This window comes from Cavia porcellus, unplaced genomic scaffold, assembly GCF_034190915.1.
Source record: "Cavia porcellus strain 051 isolate PalLab524CR breed Dunkin Hartley unplaced genomic scaffold, mCavPor4.1 scaffold_3, whole genome shotgun sequence".
NCBI lineage: Eukaryota > Metazoa > Chordata > Mammalia > Rodentia > Caviidae > Cavia > Cavia porcellus.
In genome coordinates this window covers 26,427,153-26,446,058 of record NW_026947486.1, presented here as the reverse complement: position 1 = coordinate 26,446,058, position 18,906 = coordinate 26,427,153, and the positions used below count along the sequence as shown (strand labels likewise).

At 43.3% G+C, this 18,906-nt stretch overlaps 1 protein-coding gene across 1 annotated transcript in view; it reads left to right on the top strand.

Moving 5' to 3' along the window:
* Positions 1-18,906, top strand: part of Fgd1 (FYVE, RhoGEF and PH domain containing 1) — a 48,337-nt gene that overhangs the window by 20,980 nt on the left and 8,451 nt on the right. The window contains exons 3-12 of the mRNA XM_003462332.5: positions 261-438; positions 566-992; positions 3,317-3,406; positions 4,120-4,268; positions 6,091-6,247; positions 6,361-6,499; positions 14,996-15,054; positions 15,249-15,395; positions 15,778-15,870; positions 16,028-16,107. Coding sequence (XP_003462380.2) covers positions 261-438; positions 566-992; positions 3,317-3,406; positions 4,120-4,268; positions 6,091-6,247; positions 6,361-6,499; positions 14,996-15,054; positions 15,249-15,395; positions 15,778-15,870; positions 16,028-16,107 — 1,519 coding nt within the window. The remainder of the gene's footprint in view (positions 1-260; positions 439-565; positions 993-3,316; positions 3,407-4,119; positions 4,269-6,090; positions 6,248-6,360; positions 6,500-14,995; positions 15,055-15,248; positions 15,396-15,777; positions 15,871-16,027; positions 16,108-18,906) is intronic.

Sequence of the window (18,906 nt, the reverse complement as noted above, 5' to 3'; positions counted from 1 at the left end):
GTCTCAACTCAGGCTGGCCTGTGCAAATAAATAAATAATAAATAGGGCCAGGGATTTAGCTCAGCAGCATAAGTGCCTGCCTGACAAGCGTAAGGTTGTGAGTTCAATCCTTGGTACCGCAACAATCAATCAATTAATCAATCAAAAAATAAAACAATACCAAAAAGCTGGAGTTTGTGGGGTGGGTATAGCCTGGCCATGATAGCCACTTCTAAACCCAGCTCATTAAGGTCTCTTTTCTCTCCTATCTGTCTCTGTAGTCCCACCAAAGCCCAGCTATCTGCAGATGCCCCGGATGCCCCCCCCACCTGAGCCTATCCCTCCTCCACCATCACGCCCACTGCCTGCTGACCCCCGCGTGGCTAAGGGTCTGGCTCCCAGGGTAGAGGCCAGCCCTAGTACTGCAGCAGTATCCTCACTGATTGAGAAGTTTGAAAGGTGAGTCTGGTCCCTCTAGAACCCTATGGAGGGAAGGATGGATCTGGGACAGGAAGGGATAGTTGTAGGAGAGGCTTCTCAGTCAAGCTCATATCCTGCCTCCATGTGTATCCACCACCCACCTCAGAGAGCCTGTGATTGTCGCCTCGGATAGGCCAGCCCCTGGCCCCTGTCCAGGTCCCCCAGAGCCAGCCATGTTGCTACAGCCACCAGTATCCCAGCTCCCAGAGGGTGAGGCCTCCCGCTGCCTGTTCCTGCTGGCTCCTGGGCCTCGGGATGGTGAGAAGGTCCCCAACCGGGACAGCGGTATTGACAGCATCAGCTCGCCATCCAACAGTGAAGAGACCTGTTTCGTCAGTGATGATGGTCCCCCCAGCCACAGCCTCTGTCTTGGGCCTCCTGCCCTGGCCAGTGTACCTGTGGCTTTGGCCGACTCCCACCGGCCCGTCTCCCAGGAAGTTGACAGTGACCTGGAGGAGGAAGACGATGAGGAGGAGGATGAGAAGGACAGAGAAATCCCAGTTCCCCCGATGGAGAGACAGGAGTCTATGGAGGTACTGACCCATGTTCACCAAGAAGCAGGACCTTATGGAGAAATCAAGAGCCTGGCTTTTGTGCTTGATTCTTCCCATACCATATTTCTCAAAATAGGACATTGTTTCCATTTGGGATATTTATCTTCCCTGATCTCCTGGTACTAAATATAGTACCAGTAGCAAATGCTGCTTCTCCCCTCAATCTTTCTCTTTCCTTTCCTTTCCTTTCCTTTCCTTTCCTTCCCTTTTTTTTTTCTTTTGAGACAAGGTCTCACTATGGAGTCCAAGCTGGTCTTGAATTCAGTACGGAGCCCAGGGTGGCCTCAAACTTACAGTGATCCTACTGCCTCAGCCTCCAGAGCACTGGGGATTACAGAAGTGTGCTACCACACCTGGCTCAACCCACAGTCATTGTGACCACCAAAATAATTATGCACTACTCCAAATGCCCACTAGGAATGTGCTCCTACCCTCACCAGAAAACCACCTGTTTTTCCATCTTGAAAACGGGCATCCTGGTTATAGATGGATGGATTCATTCAGTCATTTGTTCATGTTTGTGGTACTAGAGATCAAACCCAGAGTCCTTGCACTGAGCTGCATCCCGAGCCCTATTTTTTTTTTTTTTTTTGCTTTTTTTGTTTTTGTTTTTTGAGACAGGAACTCATTTGGCCTTGAACTCACTATGTAGCATAGGCTGGCCTCGAACTTGTGATGATCCTACTACCTCAGTCTCTGATGTGCCACACATGATTACAGGTATATGCCACCACATCTGGAATTTTTTTATAAATCTTTGAGGCAGGGTCATACTAAGTTGCTGAGTTTCCCAGACTAAGCTGGAACTTGTAATCTTCCTGTCTTAGCTTCCCAGATTGCTGAGATTGAAGCTGTATGCCACTATGCCTTGTTGGGAAATTTTAAAATCTTGTGCAACAGGACAATCCCATGAGCTAACCATGGTGGTATCCACCTGTAATTCCAGTTATTTGGGAAGCTGAGGTAGGATAATTACAAGTTTAAGGTCAGTCTGTCTCAAAATTTTAATTTTTAAATATGTGCCAACTTTTTATTCACTATGGGCATCACAATATTAAAAGTAAAACAGGGCTAGGGATAGAGCTCAGTGGTAGCATGTTTATCTAGCATGTTTGAGGCCATGGGTTCAATCCCCAGAACCACAACAAAAGTAAAGTGAGGGGAAAAAAAGTCCCATGACTTAGCAGTTGTGTGACAATGGGCACGTCTCTTCCCTCTCTACTCCCCTACATAGAGCCTCAAGGTTTCCTTATTTGTATAAAGTCTCTCACATCCCAAAAACTTCCCAACAGCTGGAGGAGAGGCACAAGAGCTAGAGCCCCTCAGGAACCTAAGACTGGAGATAAAGCCTTTTGGCAACAGGGACCCTTTGTGTGCTCTGGCAGCCAAACATTTCTTCAAAAGATATCCTTGCACTTCAGCTAGGTTTCAGTCAGAATATCTGTTCTACCAGGACCAAACTTAAATGGGGGGCTGTTAGGTACTGCTGTGATGAATGGTACTCAGAAAACATGTCTAATAAATAGGATACTCATAGGCAATAAGTTTTAGACGTTTGTACATTTTTATGTTTTTCTCACACCACAGGTACTCAGAAAGCCTTTTGATGATAATGAACTGAGTGGATGAACAAAAAACATTTATATATCATTTGATCTGTAGTCTGTTATTTTATTTATAAGAAGTCATTTAATTGTCCAATACAAATGGTCCTAGGTTCTATATTAGTGGTGTTTATAGATGAGGAATTTTAAATACAGAGCAGTTAAAGAACTTACAGAAGTTTATGAATGGCAGAGCTAGGATATGAACCCAGGAAATCTGACTTCCCCGTCCCATATTTGATCATCTCACTATTCTCAGTGCAGAGTGACAGCAGATGAATGAGTGAGTTAAGTGGCTAAATGAGGGGATAGGTGTCATTAGAATTAAGGGGTAGGCTTTAAGATTGACTGGGGGTCAGGTATGAAGTTGGGATAGAGAAGGGAGTCAGAATTATCTCAGTGGCCCTAGGCTTAAAACAATATTTGAGCTATTGTTAGAATTCCAGGGAAGTCAGACAAAGTGATGCACACCTATAGTCCCAGCTTCTTCTGAGGCTGAAGCAGGAGGATCGCTTGAGCCCAGGAGTTCAAGGCCAGCACAGGCAACACAGCAAGACCCCATTTCAAAACTGCTAAATAAGAAAGAAAGAGAGAAAGAGACAAAAAAAAAAGAAGAAAAAAAAAACCTAGGGGCTTGGGCTAGGGGCTTGGCTTAAGGTAGAAGATGATATATCTTGGGTCACCTCTTTTCCTTTCCAGTTGACCGTGCAACAGAAGGTATTCCACATTGCCAATGAGCTCCTACAAACTGAGAAGGCCTATGTTTCCAGACTGCATCTCCTAGATCAGGTGAATGGCCCCTTAGGGGTCCTGGGCTCCTAGGACCTAGAAGATGGGTTCATAAGAGGAAATGGTAGGGCCTACCATTGGGGCTAAAATCTAGAGGTGGTAAAGCCCCTTTCTGAACTTGAAACCAACTTGTCCCTGAAGCTAACTCTGATTATGATCTCAAGTTTGATCTTCTTACCAACCTTTAATCCTAATCCTGGATAGGTATACCAGCCTTGATTAAAGCACTAACACTAATGCCTACTTTCCTCAGACTCTATAAATTTACCCCTCACTGTGAATCTCATTCTAACTCTGGCCCTGTTCAGGACCTCAAATCCACTAGAATCCCCAAGGGTAGGGATTTTTGTCTGCTTTGTTCACTGCTCCATCCCAGCCTGCAGTACAGTGCCTGGCACATAGTAAGGACTCAGAAATATTTGTAAAATGAATGGATCTAATTCCAACTAATCCACTTCTGACATTGACCTTGAATCTTTTCCTCTCTCTACATTGTTGTGATTCCTAACTCCAGATCCTAACCTTGGCAACCTGAAGCATATAATCCAAACTATTCTCCATATATAAACCTAACCCTGTTCCCTCTCACTGGACCAGTGCTGATCCCAAAGCTCCACAAAACTGCCTGTAAATACTGCCCTCACCTGCAAGCTTCCCCTTCCAGGTGAAGCCTTAGGCCTAGTGAGGCTGAGTTCTTTTGTCCTGCTTCACAGGTATTCTGTGCTCGGCTGCTGGAAGAAGCTCGGAACCGCAGTTCCTTCCCAGCTGATGTTGTCCATGGCATCTTCTCTAACATCTGTTCCATCTATTGCTTCCACCAGCAGTTCCTACTGCCAGAACTAGAGAAGCGTATGGAGGAATGGTAAGGGACTCCAAACCCAGGCTCTGTGCTCTCCTGTCCACTTGCTTTTGGAGTTCAGACCCAGATATACATACATGTTTATTTCTGGACTTGGGGTGTGGCCCAGTGTTAGAACACTTGCCTAGCATACACAAGCCTCTCCCCATTCCATCCCCAGCATCCCAAAAAGTTCAGTCTGTCTTTCCTTTCCTCTTACGGACTTCTGAAAAACAATCAAGCCTAAGCTCCATCTTCCAGGCCCTCCCAATCTAATGTGGAATCCAGACCAGGACTGGGAAAATTACAACAGAATAGTAGAGCCCTTAAAAGTATGAGGTGGGGTGGGCATTGTGGCATATGCCTGTAATCCCAGCACTTTGGAGGCTGAGGCAGGAATATCACTGTGAGTTCAAGGCCAGCCTGGGCCATATAGTGAGTTCAAGGACAGCCTAAACTACATTGTGAGACCCTGTTTCAAAAATAAAAAGGTTCCAGGCACAGTGGCACATGGCTGTAATCCCAGCTCTCAGGAGTCTGAGGCAGAAGGACCGTTGCAAGTTTGAGACCAGCCTGGGCTACAAAATGAGCTCAAACCCAGCCTGAACTACACAATGAGACCCTGTCTCAAAAAGACAAAAAAGTATGAGGTGGGAGAAGAATTGACATGTTTTATGTACATGTACAAATCTCCCATGATGAATATATTCATTATGTATGCAAACATATACTAATAAAAATAAGTATAAAAAGAGTATGAAGTAGGGGAATAAAAAATGAAGTGAAGAGTTAAATTAGCTGGGTTTCTTTTTTGGTTTTGTTTTGTTCTGATTTTTTGGAGACAGGGTCTCACACACTCAGCTTGAGCAAATTTCTTAAATTGCTGCACCTCAGTTTCTTCATCTTCAAGATGAGGATAATAATAATGACCTACTTTGTACTGTTTTAAGGATTGATACATGTAGAGACCTTAGAATGGTACCCAGTATATGAGTTCTCAGTGATTCTAAGCTGTTATTTTTTAATTTATTTTATTCTTTTGGTATAAGCTGTTATTTTTATCAGTGCTATTATAAAGGTAAGAATGGGAGGGTGTAAGTATCTAGACAAATGGACTATTCCTAGTCTGGGCATCAGAGGATTCAGGGAAGAATTAATGCCTGAGAAGGTGAGTTTATCGGCAGATTCTCCTATTCTAATTCAGCCTTTAGGGACTACACTATCTGGCTGAGTGTCTTTAAACAACAATAAGTCTATGTCAGTCCCATCCCAAAATCATGTCCAGGTTCCCCACACTCACAGGATAAAATGTGTCCCTCATTCTAGACTATGAACACAGAGGGCTGGTGTGAAGCCTAGCTCTGATGTCTACAATCAGCCTGTAAATGCAAGCCTGGTTTGTTTCCTGCACCCAGTTGTGATTAATGAAGAGTGTGTCTAGGTCTGATTTCTTTTTGGCCCTACTAGACAGTGAGGCTTTCAGGGCTTGACTAGGTATGGCTTCTTTCCCCAGCATGACCTAGCACAAGGCTGGGCACAGAATCAGTTTTTAGTATATGAAGTAGCCCTTGGAGTAAGGTCAGGGAGGGTGTTCCAGGACATGTTCTTGATCCTTGAGCAGGACAGATTTGGAGCTGGTGGCATCCTGGGCCATGGTCTCATGTCAAACCAAGCCTCTGAGCCTAATTGGCCTATAAGTAAGCAACATTTCCAAAGAATCAGACTGGCTGAGAAGGGGTTTCCAGCACCAAAATGAGAGTGGTCTGCTTGGGGCTGGAGACCTATGGGGGAGGATCCTGATGGGTAAGGATCATTATGACCACTTCAGCCCCTACTTCAAACTCAGGGACCGCTACCCTCGCATTGGGGACATTCTGCAGAAGCTGGCACCCTTCCTCAAGATGTATGGCGAGTATGTGAAGAACTTTGACCGGGCTGTTGAGCTGGTCAACACCTGGACAGAGCGCTCTACCCAGTTTAAAGTCATCATCCATGAGGTGCAAGTAAGTGGTGAAGCTGGATGGAACAGACTAGGGGAGGAGAGGGCTACAGATACCTGGGAGTACGGGAGTGGTCAGCAACAAGACCTGAGTTCCTCTGCTTCTGCCTGTCACAGAAAGAGGAAGCCTGTGGCAACCTGACATTGCAGCACCACATGCTGGAGCCTGTGCAGCGCATCCCCCGCTATGAGCTACTTCTCAAGGACTATCTGTTAAAGCTGCCTCATGGCTCCCCGGACAGCAAGGATGCCCAAAGTGAGTGTGTACACCCAGGTCCTGCCTTGTTCTCTGACATTGATAATCTTAGGTCAGACGTTTGAGGCAGGAACCCAAAACTTAATTCAGAATCAGCTTTCCATAGACACATGACTGATCTCAGAATAGGGCTTCCAAGCTAAAAGATCCACATTGAGGATCTAATGTGAAAATTCATGCTGAACCTCCAAGTTGAAATCACTGCTTGGGTACTCAGAAAGAGTCCCTCAGTTAGAACTTCCAAACTAGAGCACCAGAGTTTGAGAGGCATGCACAGAATGATCCCCTGAATGAAGCCATACATTTCTTAGGCTAGCCCCCATATTTGTCCCCAGGTGAAGTTGTACCAAGTGCCAAATTAAACTGAGCCTCAACTCCCAGAGACTCAGCCACCCCACAGACCAAGGCCTAAGTCTCCATGGTAACCTCTCCAGAAAAAGCCCTGTATCATCAAGCTGTTGATTTTCTATCTTCCAGAGTTAAAGCTCCACTCCATGTCCACTGCCCATTCCCCAGAATGAACTTCCCCCCAAACCTCCAAGTCTGAGAACTCTACAGAATCATCTCTCTAAAACTAAGTCCCCTTAACTGGTCCCCATATTTTCTACCTCTCAGATTTAGAGCTCTAGGCTGAGATATCTCCTTTCCAGACTATGTCCCTATACCCTGTAGTACTAGACAAGTATTTATTTCTAATTTTCCCAGTTTCTGCCTGACCCCATGGGGTCATACCCAGATAAAGCTCCCCAATGTCTACCACAGTTTCTCTTGCCAGATTGTTTTCTATTTATACATTAATTTAATAGCTATTCACTGAGCACCTCAATGTTCCATGCATTTTTCTAGGTACTGGAGATATAGAGATAAACAAAGTCCTTAAGTAATAAACAAGGGAATATTAGATAATATAAGTGTAATTCAGAGAATTAGAAGAGAATGAAGTAACAGTAACTGAGTAATCTAATTTAGATTAGGTATCTTCTCTAAGTGGAAGATATTTGAGTCAGTTCCCAAATAACAAAAAGGTAGCTACAGGCCAATGGGAGGAACATATAACTGGCAGAGGTAACAGGTACAGAAACCCCCTAAGGCGTGTGTTATTGAGGAAGCTGGAGGAGGAAGGTGAGTAGTTTGTATATATCTGGACCAATAAGAGGGTCACTCTAAACCATGCATGGTGGCACACACCTGTAATCCCAGCACTCAGGAGACTGAGGCAAAAGGATCATGAGTTCCAGGCCAGCCTGGACTACATAGTGAGATCCTGTCTCAGACCAAAAAAAAAAAAAAAATGCCACTGTGATTCCATTGTAAGGGAGTGTGGGATTATAGAATTTGGGTGTAAGAGAGAAGCAAAAATTTAAAGGCCAAGATAAGGGAAAGTATTTATTCAGAGTCATGGCAAGTTTTTGATTTGGATTATATTGGGAGCAAGAAAGGGAACCAAGAAATTAATTAGAAGACTTTTATGATAACCTAAGTTAGAACATGAGAAAAAAATGACTTGAATAAGGACAGTAGCAGTGGAAATGGTGAGAAATGGTTTGATTTAGGACATACTGTATTTGGAAGTAGCACTTAAAAGCCTAGGATGGAGTGAATGTGGAACTGGGGAGAAGTCAAGAATGATGGCTGTTGAGATGAGCTCAAGAGTTTGATTTTGGACATGTTCAATGTTAGCTGCCAGTTTAGGCAATTAAATGAGGCTAGAATCCAGGAGAGATTTGGATGTCATTAGTATACAGATAGTAGTAAAAGCCACAGGACTGGCCAAGATCACCAAATGTAGTGAGTATAAAGAGAAAAGAAAGAAGGTTAAAGACAAAGCTCAGAGAAGCAGGATCACTAAAGGAGACTTAAAAGTTGCAGCCATGAAACTAGGAGGGAAAAAAGGAGTGTGGAACCTACAAGAATAGAAAGTGGACAGGTGAGCCCTGTGTTAATGTTCACTTCCCAAACTAGGCTCTCTTCACCCCAACATATACAGTATTTTGCTATCAACCCTAAACCTCTGGAATGTTTAGTAGCTGAGCTCTCCAAACAGTCATATATATACTAAATACCTCATTCCAACCCCACCAAATAGAAGCCCCACTGAGGATGAGCTACATAACCTAAGGCCCCAGAGAGAACTTTCCAGACTGGTTCCCTGGTATGAGCCCTATGGACTTAATATGAGCCTTGAGGCTAGACTCAGTCTAAGGTCCCAGTTTTAGATTCCTGTGCTGTTTTCTCAAACTAAGATTCCCAGACTGGGCCTCAGGAATGTACTCTCCACCCAGATCCCTAAGAGTGGGTTCTTGGAGCCTTCAACATGACGTCCCAGAGTTATATTTTCCCAAAACAGCCTCCCATATCTCATCTCCTTAGCCACCATTCTCTACACAGTAATTTCCCATTTACTATCTTTTAGGCTGAAACTTCCTCTCCAAGCCCAAAAGATTCTCCTAGTTCACCCCAACACACTGAAACCTCACAGAGCTTCAGACTGGATTCCCACAGTTCCCCAGGGTAAAACCCAGAACCCTAATACATAGTGGCTCTGAGCTCCAAATATTGGGAGACTGTGTCTTCCCTAATCTTTTGACTTGACTCTTGTTTTTCATCAACCGGATTGAGAGTTCCTTACAGACTGCTCAGGTTAATGCCCTAAGTTGTCCCCCAAATTAAGCCAATTAGGCTAAGCACTTGTTCTCATCTTTACTCTCAACTTCCAAAATGACTTTTCTTCTAGACTGAGCTCTCTATTTTTTCCCCTCCAGACTTAGAATCATGGATTGAGATTCCCTCATCTCCAGACAGGTCTCTGTATCAGCACCCAAGAAGGGCCACTGCCATATTGACTGCATATTCCATACCCATCCAACTGGGGTCCCCAGAAGAAGGCCCCTCCCCATCTTATTTCTCCCCCGAGCATCATGGAATTATATGTTTACAATGATACTTGCATTAGCTTTCCCATCACTAGGACATAATACTTGACACAATTTAAAGCAGTTCAGGCTCAATTTAGCTCATCGCTTCAGGGGATTTGGTCCAAGGTCAGCTGGCTGCAATGCAAAAACATGGTGGAAAGATGTGGCCAGCTTGACTTGGACAACACCAAGTTCTGCCACCGGTATAAGCAGTAACAAGGCCTCCCGGACCATGACAGCAGCAGCCTCTGAATGTCTGAATGACCAAGAATGGTGAAATGAATCCTAGAGAACCAATTCCCCCTTCCCAAGCAGGGACCCCAGCTTCTGGAATAAAAAGTTTATACTTTTTTGCATCTTTGAGCCTATGATGGGTGGGGTCTTGCCGATTCCTGAGATGCTCTTGAGGAATCTTTTTTGTCCCTGTCAAAGGACTTGGTTTCTTTCTAATTATGCTTCTATCTTCAACAGCCATACCTTCTTTAGCCCCAGTTTTACACATGGTTCCTTCAGGGCCAAAATTTAAGTTATTGAAGTTTTTCTGCTCTGCTTTTTACCCCCGATTCTCATTATAAATTTATCTGAAAGTACCAGCAGTATTCATGCCCCAGCCTCAATGTTAGGCTGCCTTGAACTTTCTCTCGCCAGATCAATTCGTCCATACCCCTTAGACTCAGCCTCCTGCAAAGTCTTAGGACATGGGTAAAATGTAGATACATTTTTTGCCAGAGTGTAACATGCATGGTTAAATCATAAATGAACTCTTATTCCCCCTTAAAGTCTCCTGAACCTAGCCTTTACTATCAACTTTGCTATCACCATTTGGGTCTTCTAAACTCTCACCAGTATTTCCCACTAAAACTCTGCTTATAGCATTCTAGGATATCTAGCATATATCTCCAAACCTTTCCACATTCCTCCTGTAGCCAGCCATGGTAGTACATGCCTGTAATCCCGGCATTTGGGGGGCTGAGGCAGGAGGATCACTGTGAGTTTGAGGCCAGCCTGGGCTACACAGTGAGTTCAAAGCTAATCTGAACTGCATAGTGACACCCTGAATAAAAAACCCAACACAAACAAAACAATTTTCTCCTATAAAGTAGTTCCAAAGACTTCTGAACTCTATGGTCAGGTATACTCATAACAACAACCACACTTCTGGTATTAGTTTCATGTATTAGATTTTCTATCACTGGAACACAATACCTAACACCCACAATTTAAAGGAGGAGAAGTTTAATTTGACTCATGATTTCAGAGAATTCTGTCCATGGTCACCTGCCTTTATGGCAGAAACATGGTGGAAGGGTGTGGCAGAGCAAAACTGCTCAGTTTATGAGGATCAGGAAATGAGAGGAGCAGTGCCAGGGTGGAAGGAGCCAGGGACCAGATATATACCATATGGTCACACACACATTTCCATGATTTATCCAGACATACCTACCAATCTCCTGGGAAGCTCCCAAGTCAATCAAGTTGATATTTCACCTTAACTGTTACAAGTATCCAGGAGTCATTTCCGTAATTTTACTTCTAAACTGAACCTCTAGCATGACAGTCCAAGGTGGAAATGCCTAAATGAACTCACTAAACTGAATTCTCAAAATGAGCTGCCAATTTAAGCTCCCTAGACTTGACCTAAGTTGAATCCGTTTCATCAAGTGTATTCTTTGGCTCACTACTGAAGCCCCTAAGTTTGTTTTCTCACATAAAATGGCAATGATAAATATACCCACCTCATAGGGTTGTTTTAAGGAAAAAAAGATATTTCACAAGTGTCTGGCACATGTTAAAGGCTCAATAAATGTTAACTGCTTTTATTATTAAGTGCCCCAGCTAATGTCATCCATAACAAATCCTGGTAAAATCAGCCCCAATTGGGCATGCCTGTAATCTCAGTACTCGGAGGCCAAGGCAGGAGGGTCACTGCAAGTTCAAAGCCAGCCTCGACTACATAGTGAGTTCAAGGCCAGCATAAAATAAATATTAAGACCCCTTCTCAAAAAGCAAACAAATAAATAAACAATAATTAAAATTAGTTCCAGATTGAGTTTATCAAGTTTAGCTTCTTGTTTTATACCAATCCCAATCCCATGAGTCCCCAGCATGAACCTCACAGCTAGATTTTGGCCAACTCCCACTGAGTTTAAAAATAAAAGTCCCAGAAAGAACTTCCCCGTCTGATTTTCTGAGCTGCTCAGAATGAGAATCTCAGAGAGCCAGCCAAAATGAGCTCCTCATTTTTTACCCCTCAGACTAAAATCTCCAAGCTGAGCCACTGAATCATCTCTCTGGTTTCACACATAGATTTGCCTGCTTTCTAGATGCCATACTGAACTCTTGGCACTTGGAACCTAGATTGAACTTCCAAACCAAGATAGCTGGAAACTGCTGATGTCAGCTACCTACATTAACCTAAGATGAACTTCAAAATAAGAGCCCAATCTTTCAAGCCCAGACCAGGCCATACTAGATCTTCCAGACCAAGCTCATACATCAAATACCATAAATTATTACTCCCTAGCCTGAACCCCCAGGTGAAATCCTAGACTGACATCACGACACTGAAGCCCTAGACGTAGTCTTCACATGTTGGACTCCTGGAAAAGTTAATCTGTACTCCTTCCTAATAGCAAGCAAAGCCTCTAATCTGCACCCAACAGCCTATATAGGCCTAAGCTTATGTACACACAGCTTGCCAGAGTCGTCTTCCTGTGGCTTTTCCTGGGCTCCCCCTACCTCTGTTTGCCTGCCCCCTGCCTTGGGATGTGGGAGATGCCAAATATGTAGAAGAGATACCTAGAGGATAAGCCCCGGCTTTGATGCCAACTGCTACCTTCTAGTTAGAAATTTAAGGTGATTGTCTTCTCTTTGAGCCTTGGTTTTGTCACTGGACAAATAGGGCCCAGTCACACCTATTTGGCAGGGTTGCTATGAAGGTTTAAGTAGCCAGTTTATGCAGGTTGGAGAGCCCTAGAGAGGCTAGTGGGACATTGACTCTATCCTAAGGAGCTCCCACTCTACTGAGGGACATAGACATAGATGTGGGACAGAAGGGGGAAAAGGGGATAGTGGAAATCAGACAGAGTCCTAACCCAGCCTGGGAACTCTGGGCAGGCTTACCAGAGGTGGTAATATGAATCTGGAAGACTGAATGGCTGGATGAAGCAAGACAGGACATGTTCAAAGAGATGCAGGGGAGGAAGTTATATCAGTCAGAAGAAGCCAAATCATTAAGAACTTTGACTCCCAGGCCAAAAGGCTGGACCTTTGTCCTACAGACACATGACAGTAAATGATAGATCTGAGCAGAAATTGACATGGACCTGTGTGTAAGAAAACTGTTTGTGGCAGCCAGAGTGGAAAGGGGGTTAGAGATAGCCCAGCACCTGAAAGGTATATGGAGGCCTAAGCCCGGATGGGGGCCAGAGAGCTGCCTAAGCATCAAAACTTAATCATGGGGGCTGGGGATTTAGCTTAGCGGCATAAGCACCTGCCTTTGCAAGCAGGCAGTCATGAGTTCGATCCCTGGTACTGGTAAAAATACAAAAATACAAAAAAAACTTAATCATGGAGATTAGGACAGAAGTGGCAAACCTATGGCACATGTGCCACATCCAGCCATCATCATTGAAAGCTCTACAAGGTTCACCATCATTGGCCTAGGAGAACAAGATTGGTTTTCCAACCACATGGACACTTTTCAGAAACACCTGTGCTACTCCAGTACAGGCATATATTCTCAATGGGGAAACCTAGAATGCAGAGTGAGGGCCAGTGAAGCTGGGGCCAGGCTGTAGGTAGGGGTAGGATTTATTTAGTATGTAGCAGTCTAGGGTGACTTACTTCAATTTTTTTCCTTGATAATACATGGTTATAAAATTATAGAAAAGATGAAAGAAAAAAGTAGGTGGGAGACCACCAGTGATGTCAACTCCCACAGAATAAACATTTCAGCATATATTCTTCCTGGTGTTATTTTAAGCATGTATATTTCAAAAATGAGATTGTTCTGTATATACCAGTTTGTATTTTTAAAGTACCTTGAGTATTTCTCAGATTATTAAAAATCCTCCATAAGTAATTTGTAAAGATTATTTGATATTCCATTACATGAGTGCACCATAATATATTTAACTGAACCCCTATATTGGACATTTTTGTGTCCAATTTCGCACTGTTGTAAACACCACTGCAATGAAAATGTATTTGTGCATAGAATGTATATCTATAATCAGAATTATTGAAACAAAAAATAGAAGCATACTGGAGATGGTGGTACAAACTTGTAATTTTAGCATTCTGAGAGGCTAATTCAGGAGGATCACAAGTTTATACCCAGTCTGGACACTTTAGACCTTATCTCAGTGCTCAGGGCTAAGGCTATGGGTTTAATTTCCAGAATCACCCCCATACAACATACACCAAGATCATCTATTTTCTTCTCTTCTATTTTTTCCTCCTCCTCCTTTTTTCTTCTGTTTCTTTCTCCTCCTCATCCTCCTCTTTCCTCTCTCCCTCTTTCCCCTCCTCCTTCCTCTCTTTTTCTCTCATTTTTGCTAGGGATGGAACTCAATACTTCACATATCTTAGACAAGTGCTCTAGCAATTAGCTACACCTCCAGTCCTTATTTGTTTGTTTATATTTTTTCAATTATAAAAGTAATACATGTTCTTTGTCAAACATACAGAAGAGCCAGGAGTGGTGGCTCACACAGGTAATTGCAGCACTCTGGAGGCTGAGGCAGGAGGATCACCATGAGTTCAAGGCCAGCCTGGGCTATACAAGTGAGTTCTAGGCCAGCCTACACTACATAGTATAACCCTATCTCAAAAAAATATGAAAGAGCCAGTTACAGTGACATAATATAGCCAGAGCTTGTCTCAATAATATGGAAAATACAGAAAAACTTAAAAGAAAATAAAGCCAGGCCTGGTAGCCCCTGCCTGTAACCCCAGTACCCAGGATCCTGAGGCAGGAAGATCACCACAAGTTCAAGGCCAGCCTGGTGCTACATAGTCAGTTCAGGGAAAAATTGAACTACATATATAGTGAGACCCTGTCTGAAAAAACAACAAAAACTCACGCAGGCTGGGTGTGGTGGCATACGCCTATAATCCCAGCATTCAGGAGGCTGAGGCAAGAGGATCCTGAGAGTTCCATGCCATCCTGGGCTACAAAGTGAGTTCAAGGCCAGCCTAAACTGCATAGTGAAACCCTGTCTCAAAAAGACAAAAACAAAACAAAAACTCACCCACAGTTCCACCATCCAGAGAAAGCTTGCTAAATATAGATATGTTTCCTTCCAATTACATAATAGTAGCATATGTAAATATTATTCTTATTAATGATAGTGGTCTTGCCAAGCTTGTATTTTATACAGCTATGCTGTATACCATGACTCTGCTGTTTTTGCATTAGTTGAGAGTTTCTCATTTCCAATGGTGTTGCTATGGACACTTGAGGTTGCCCTTTCTGGAATGAGGAGGGTGTGGTCAGGTCAGGAGGAAGTATTCAGGAGGAAATAAACCCCCAAGAACTTACTCTTTGCTAACCCCCCATCTGAACTCTCTGCCACAGAGTCTCTGGAGCTGATAGCCACAGCAGCAGAGCACTCTAATGCTGCCATCCGCAAAATGGTGAGTGGCCTTTTTAGCTGCTGCCCTTTCTTTACTACCTGTAGTGTCTCTGTCCTATAATTGGGGGGCTTGAAACTAATGGACATCTGAGGGGAGGTTGGTACCCTAGGCAGGTGCTTATGCCACTGAGCTAAATCCCCAGCCCCTGAGGTTGACATCCCAAACGCTGCCTTTTACTCATTGTCTCCTTCCAGGAGCGAATGCACAAACTTTTGAAGGTATATGAGCTGCTAGGAGGTGAGGAGGACATTGTTAGCCCCACCAAAGAGCTCATAAAAGAAGGCCACATCCTTAAGCTATCAGCGAAGAACGGGACCACTCAAGACCGATACCTCATACTAGTAAGTTCCAGGTGTGGGGCCATGAGTGGGCATGTCCCAAACTCTCCACACACACATTGACCTGGTACTATTTCAAGGCTATACCTGATGCCAGCCTCTCTTTCTTCTAGTAACTGATTGGCTGTATTTTAACTATCTGTACTATGAATTTTTCCCTTCTTTACTTATGTTGTAACTAAGAGACTTGTCCAAAGTTACCCACTAGGAAGTGACTCCCATCTCTAGACTCTTTCCTTACAAACCCCTGTGTCCAATCTGGGCTGTTTTTCTTCCATTTGTTGCCTTGAGTCCTCAGAAAGAAAGCTTCAGGAGTCCCATAAGGATAGGAAGCCAGGCCATATCCTCATAGGTCCTCATACATCCCAAACTTTTTCCTTTCTAGTTCAATGACCGCCTCCTTTACTGTGTGCCCAGACTGCGGCTCCTTGGCCAGAAGTTTAGTGTGCGGGCACGCATTGATGTAGATGGCATGGAGGTGAGCACCAGGAGGTGGGAAATGGGAACTTGCAGTGGGGGATTGATACTGGGAGAAACAAAGCCATGTTGGCTTTGATCCTAAATCTCTGTGTGCAGAGGACTAGGGCCTGTAGAGCTCAACAGGCCTTATTATAACCCTTTCTCTTTCTGTTCAGCTAAAGGAGAGTTCCAACCTCAATCTGCCTCGGACCTTCCTGGTGTCAGGAAAACAACGCTCGCTGGAGCTCCAGGCCAGGTACCTGCCCTTGCCTAGAACACCTCCCCTCCCGTTTTCTTCAGATATGCTTAGACATTTCAGGCTGAGATTGGTCCAAAGAAAGTGTGGACACCTTTTCCCAAAGATGCAGGCTTCAGCAGTGGGGGTGATCCCTGAGGGCTACATGCCATTTGGACGCAGGGTAAGTACTTCATGGTGTGTGAAAAGGTAGTACTCCTGCTAGGAGGAACTTGGAGAATAAATATCTCCCTTATTAAAACCAGAGTTTCTTCTAGTAGATTTCGCCATAGGAAAAGGAAAGAGTAGGATACTAATCCTAACCTGAGTAACAGTACCACAAGTAGATCTGGAGGTTTAAGAGAAATGACAGTAAATACAATGGTTAGTCCATGATAGGAGCCTGACTTGGGGAAAAAACAGCCATAAAAGGCATTTGGTGGAAGATAGGAAAAATATGAATTGAATTGAACATCACATTTCAGGGAATCTTTGCTAACTTATGAGGTACAATAATGGTATGATAATTGAATAGGAAGAATGGCCTTTTCAGAGATACATGCTAAGGATTTAGTATCATGGTGTCTGCAGTTTAATTCAGTTTTTTTAAAAATATATTTTTAAATTTTATTTTCTTGAGATGCAATCTCACTGTGTTGCCCAGGCTGGTCTTGAACTGCTGGGCTCAAATGATCCTTATGCTTCAGCCTCCCAAGTAGCTGGGACTACAGATGTACACAACTGCACCCACTTCTGTAATTTATCTTAAAATGGCTCATTACTCAACACACACATCTATGTTATATATAAACATGCATTAAGTATGGTTTATATACACATATGCATTAATTATGGCTTTTTTTCAGTGCTGGGGATTGAACCTAGGGCTTCATACATACTACACAAGTGTTCTACCACTGAATTACATTCCTGGCTTAACAAATATTTTTTGAAATTGCATATACAGATTTTTTTTTTGTACCGGGGATCAAACTCATGACTGCGTGCTTACAAGGCAGGCGCTTATGCTGCTGAGCCCCAGAAATTGCATATATATAATGGACATATAGATACTTGGTCATCTTGTGTTAGCCTGTCTACTTTTCCGTATGCGTAAAATTTTTCACAATAAAAAAATTTTAAATGTTGACCACGATGGCACACACCAGTAATCTCAGCCACTTAGGAGGCTGAAGCAGGAACTTCTTAAGTTTGAGTCCGAAATGAGCAAGTAAGCAAGATCTCTTGTCTTTTTTTAAGACCAGATCTCACTATGTAGTCTAGCCAGCTTCAAACTCTTGATGATCCTCCTGCCTCTGCCTCCTGAGTGCTGAAACTACAAGTGTCTGCCACTATACCCCAGCACAAGATCCGATCTTAAAATAAAAAGAAACATTTTAAAAGAGTTGGTATTGTATGTTGGATATGCTGGGGCACACCTGTAATCCCAACACTTTCAAGGCTGAGAGAGGAGGATTGCAAGTTAGGGTCAGCTTGTGCTATACATAGCAAGACTCTGTCTCAGGGTAAAAAAAAGTCTGATGTGTAGCTCAGTAGTAGATTGTCCCTGGTTTCGATATCTAGTACTACAAATAAAACTTTTTTAAAAAGTATAGCATGGAACCAGACGTGGTGGCACATGTCTGTAATTCTAGCACTCGAGTGGCCAAGGCAGGAGGATCCTTGATTTTGAGGCCAGCCTAGACTCCACAGAGAGACCCTGGCTCAAAAAAATTATAGGATGGATAAAATGCTCATCCATTTAACAGAGGGGCTTTCATATCTATCTATTTGGACAATTATAGTAAATCATGTATCATAAAAACTTTTGCTTGTGCCAGGTACTATTTTAACTTTTTTTGTGCTATTAGGCATTGAGCCTAGGATCTTTGCACTGAATTGTGTCCCCAGCTGTTTTGAAATTTTTTTTTTGAAATGGGGTCTCTCAAGCCAGATGTGATAGTATGTGCCTATAATCTGAGCATACTGAAAGGCTAAGGCATTACAAGTTTAAGTCACTTTAGCAGCTTAGAAAGACCATATCTTAAAATTAAAAGGGGATGGTGCTGGGGAGGTAGCTCATTGTGAAGGCTCTGGGTTCAATTCCCAGTACTGAAAGAGAGCAGATAGAGAGACAAAGACAGAGACACAAAGAGAGAAATAGAGAAAAAGAGAAAAGAAAAGAAAGAGGTTCTTGCTGAGTTTTCCATGCTGGCTTTGAATTCGTGATCTTATAGTCTGCAGAGAGGAAGGTGGCTACAGAATTATGGGTCTAGAAGGGACTTGTTAAGCAGTGTAGGGTTCCCTTCTAGTTGCAGCTGAAAGGCATGGATATTTTGTTTTGCAGTCACTTTTGCTGCCCTTAATTTGTTTTCCTTTTTCTTTTTTGAGACAGGCTGGCTTTGAACTTGAAGCTGTGCCCCAGCTCCTGAGTGCTAGGATTATAAGCATGCACCACCACATCCATCTTAAAATATTTTTAATGAAAATCATCAAATATCTAGAAAAGTAGTAGCACAAACAGCCATATTCCCACAATGCAGACAAGTTTGAAAACTTGATAACCCTTGGAATCAACTGGGGAGCTTCTAAAACACAATGATGCCTGGACCCCACTATCAGAGATTCTGAATTAATTGATCTGGGGTAGAGTTTCAACATGGGGAGTTTTGTTTCATTTAAAAAAAAATCTAAAATTCTGTTGGGCATTGAAACTATGGCTTTCCCACTGAGCTGCATCCTAGCTCTTTTTTAATTTTTATATTTTCAGACGAGATCTTGCTAAATTGCCCAGGCTGGGCTGGAATTTGCAGTGATCCT